The following is a 4,185-nucleotide window of genomic DNA, read 5'->3' on the forward strand; positions in this document are numbered from 1 at the left end:
CTTTTTACATTCCACCATTATGGGTGCCAGTTACATGACACTGGCATTGGCCATGACTACAATTTCACTTGGCTTCTCAGGTCTTCTCAAGTACAACATATCGTTCATCATTTGAAGGCTCTTTTTATGTACCAGTTACACGATGCTGGCATCAGCCACAACTGCGATTTCACTTGGCTTGATGGGTCTTCTCATGCACTGCATATCACCAAAGGTCTCTGTCCTTGACATTGCCTCCATGAGGCCCAACATTCAAAGATCAGGCTTCACCACTTTGTCCTATGTCTTGCTGGGTCTACCTCTTCCACAGGTTCCCTCCACAGTTAGAGATCAGCTCTTCTTCACACAGCTGTCCTCGACCATATGCATCACATGACCATACCAGTGCAGTCATCTCTCTTGCACATTACATCTGATGCCTCTTATGCCCAACTTTTCTCTCAAGATGCTTATACTTTGTCATACATGCACACTGACATTGCACATTCAGCAAAGCATGCTAGCTTCATTTCTTTCAAGCCTTTGCATGTCCTTGGTGGCCACAACCTATGTTTCACTAATGTGTAACATGGCTGTTTACACACAGGCATCGTACAATCTGCCTTTCACTCTGAGGGAGAGGCCCTTTGTTAGCAACAGAGGTAGGAGCTCTCTGAACTTTGCCCAACCTATTCTTATTCTAGTAGCTACCCTCTCGGAGCACCACTTCTGCTACTGACTTGGTCACCTATGTAACAGAAGCTATCAACTATTTCTAGTTTTCTCCCTATTTTATTGTGAAGAATGATTCATCTTTGTTTCTTTTTGTTATTAATTTTATTTCTGATTTTTTTCTGTTTTATTTTTCAGAGCACATCCAAAAGAATTTCTCTGGTTAATGCTGAAATTTCTGAAAGCCACATGGACAAAAAAAGTTATGCTTTCCGAATTAAACCGAGAAATCATCGCCGTGCCTTTTATATACATGCTGAAAATGAATTAGAGCAGAACAATTGGATGCAAGCAATCTGCTTTGCCAAGGCAGCCGGTCGACTTGGTGACAACTCTCAGGCATGTGTTCTCCAATGATAATGGCCTCTGTGTTTATCTAGTTACTATAAGGGAGGGTGGGGTGACAGAACAGACAGAAAGGTTCACAGTGGTACAAAGCAGTACACATATGTGACTAAGGTACTAAAAACAGTACCTCCGAAATCATCACCATCATCATCATCACCATCATCATCATAAACATATAGAATATTCCAATGATGAAAAGAAAATGAACATATACAATGTCATAATTCTGGAAAAATCGAAAATTTTGCAGAGGACAGAATCCCTTTTCAAACTGACCAAGCAATAAGGCAGCTTTAAGATAGCTCTCAAAATCATGAATTCAAAATCGATTTTGTTAAACTGGAAAAACAAAAAAAAAAGTTTTTATTTTCAAAAGTTTTCTTTCATTTAAAAAAAAGTTTCTTGTTTTCGATACTTTTTATTTTATTATTTTTTCAAATCAGTTTTTTCCCCCTTTCTTTTAAAATAGTGTTTAAAATTTTATTTATCTTTTACTGCTCTTTTTTTTTTCAAAATTTATATTTGTTTTTATATTTGTCCTGTTTATATTTTTTTAAAAAGGCTTATGTTAATTCCAGCCATTTTTAAATGTATACATTTCTTTAATTTATTCAACAATGTATGTATGTGTGTAATATATGTAAAAACACTCAATCATAAATTCACACTTGTGTTTTCAAGTGTTCAGTTGCTAGAGAATGGGTGTGTTGTGTATACATAGTTCATATGTACATATATGTATACACCTTAAGTATGGTTGTGTGTGTGGTTGGCTATGGATACATGTGGACACACTCAGCTATTCTGCTCATCTCTGTGACCCTATTATACATGTTAATTTCAACTTATTTATTTTAAAAGGCGCTGAAACAGCTAAAGTGAGGAGCAAATGCACCTCGGACTGATCTAAAACCTGATACATAATACTGTTTATAAGATTACCTTTTCTATGTTCTTTTCCCCTTTATTTATTCATTTTTCTTTTTCCTTCTCTTTTTTCTTTTTTGCCAAATTGATTTTCTTCTCTTTATTTTTTTGTTGCCAAATTGATCATCCGGTAGTTTCTGTTTTGTTGTTTACTCCATGTGATTATTTTCCCTTTGTTTTTTTTTTTCATGGCTTTTTTACAACACCAAATTGTTGTATTGGTGATGTAGTGAAAAAAATTAATAACATAGAATCCTGTCAGTTACCTGTAGAACCATAATAATGGCCCTCTACACTAATTTATTCGTAATATACACAGTAGCAACAACAAATGTTAGTTATTTAATACCAAGTATACACACTTCCACTTACTTATTTCATCATGCAAATTTAAAAGTATTAAAGTTGTGTGGAGGAAGGACAATTGAGGGGTTTTTTTAATATTTTTTTTCTTCATCGCTTAACTCCAATTTGACTTTTCCTACATGAAATGGAATGAACCTTCTTTGGCAAGATACAGCTAGAATAAATTATTAAATGAAAAATACAAGAGTAAATCAGAATAAAAGAAGTTTTTCAAGGAACTCATTTATAAAAAAAGTAAAAGGCTAGATGCCCTTTTTTCATGTTGTTCTTGTTTGCTTGTCTTTTTCCCTTTTTTTTTCAATACCAATATGTTGTCGTTGTTGTTATAATAATTATCATTATTATTATTATTATTATTATTATTATTATTATTATTAATTATTATTATTATTAAGGCAGCAAGCTAGCAGATTCACTAGCATGCCACGCAAAATGCTTAACAGCATTTCATCTGTCTTCATGTTCTTAGTTCAAATTCCACCAAGGTTGACTTTGCCTTTCATCTTTTTGGGATCGATAAAATAGTACCAGTTGGTAACTGGAGGGTCAATGTAATCAACTTAACCCCTCCCTCGAATTTGCTGGCCTTGTACCCAAATTTGAAACCATTATTATTATTACGACAAAGCTGACAGAATCATTGGAGTGTTGGAAAAATGTTCTTTTAGGACATTTGTTCCAACTCTTTACATTCTGAGTTCAAATCCTGCCAAGGTCAACTTCACCTTTCATCCTTTTGAGGTCAATAAAATAAAGTACCAGTAAAGCACTGGGGCTAGCCAATATATATTCTGCTCATTCCCTCTCCTCAAAATTGCTGGCCTTGTACCTAAATTACAAACCATTATTATTATCATTATTATTAATTAATTAATTAATAATGATGCCATTTTTTTAAGGTTATACTCCAGCATGCCTTAGCTATGATACTTAACATAAACTAGAGAACTTCTTAAGTTTTTTGTTTCAATCATTCAATGTGATAGAGTGGAAGTGATGGCTTTGTATCTAAATAACTTTCAATTAACAGTTTTTAACTGGCAGCTCCAACATATTCGGATTGGTCTAAATGGAGAAGTTTCTTAATTAATTGGTATTATTCTTTCTTTTTTTTTCTTTCTTGTTTTTGTTCTATTTTTGTTGTTGATATTAATGCAAATCATTCCAGCAGATTCCCATTTTCATATTTTTAATTGTGTTACTATTGAGAGGAAAATAACAATAAAGTGTTGTTGTTATCATCATCATCATCATCATCATTATTATTATTATTATTGCCATTATTGTCGTCATGATCATCATCATTGTCATGAATCAGTAAGGATGATGGACAGTAGAATGTGGAAATAAATACAGCATTTAGATTTCTCATTCTTGGTCCAAAGTTCAAATCCTGTCAGAGATTTGATAAAATAAGTAGCGATAATTTAATTGGGTTCATTCAATTAGGCATACTCCTGACTTTGATGATTGGCTTTGTGCCTAATCAAAATATAACATCACCACCACCATTACTACGATCACCACCACAACCATCATAATCATTATTGTCATCAGCATCAGCATCATCATCATATTATTATTATTATTATTATTATTATTATTATTATTATTTTAAAAATTGCAAGCAATTTCATTTTTTTTTTACATTAATTTAAACTTTTTGCAATAAATCCATGGAAGCTCCTTTTTGTACTATTTTTTCTCCTTTACATATTTTCAAATGGATATATATATATATATATATATCCATTTATATATATATGTATATATATATATATATATATATATGTGTGTATATATATATATCCATTTATATATATATATATATGT

General features: G+C 32.4%; 1 protein-coding gene across 1 annotated transcript in view; it reads left to right on the plus strand.

Annotated features, from left to right (window-relative positions):
- Nucleotides 1–2,574, plus strand: part of LOC115217527 (pleckstrin homology domain-containing protein 1-like) — a 90,126-nt gene extending 87,552 nt beyond the window's left edge. The window contains exon 2 of the mRNA XM_029787249.2: nucleotides 850–2,574. Coding sequence (XP_029643109.1) covers nucleotides 850–1,068 — 219 coding nt within the window. The 3' untranslated portion in view covers nucleotides 1,069–2,574. The remainder of the gene's footprint in view (nucleotides 1–849) is intronic.
- Nucleotides 2,575–4,185: the final 1,611 nt, after the last annotated feature.

The sequence above is a fragment of the Octopus sinensis genome, linkage group LG11, assembly GCF_006345805.1.
Source record: "Octopus sinensis linkage group LG11, ASM634580v1, whole genome shotgun sequence".
Lineage (NCBI taxonomy): Eukaryota > Metazoa > Mollusca > Cephalopoda > Octopoda > Octopodidae > Octopus > Octopus sinensis.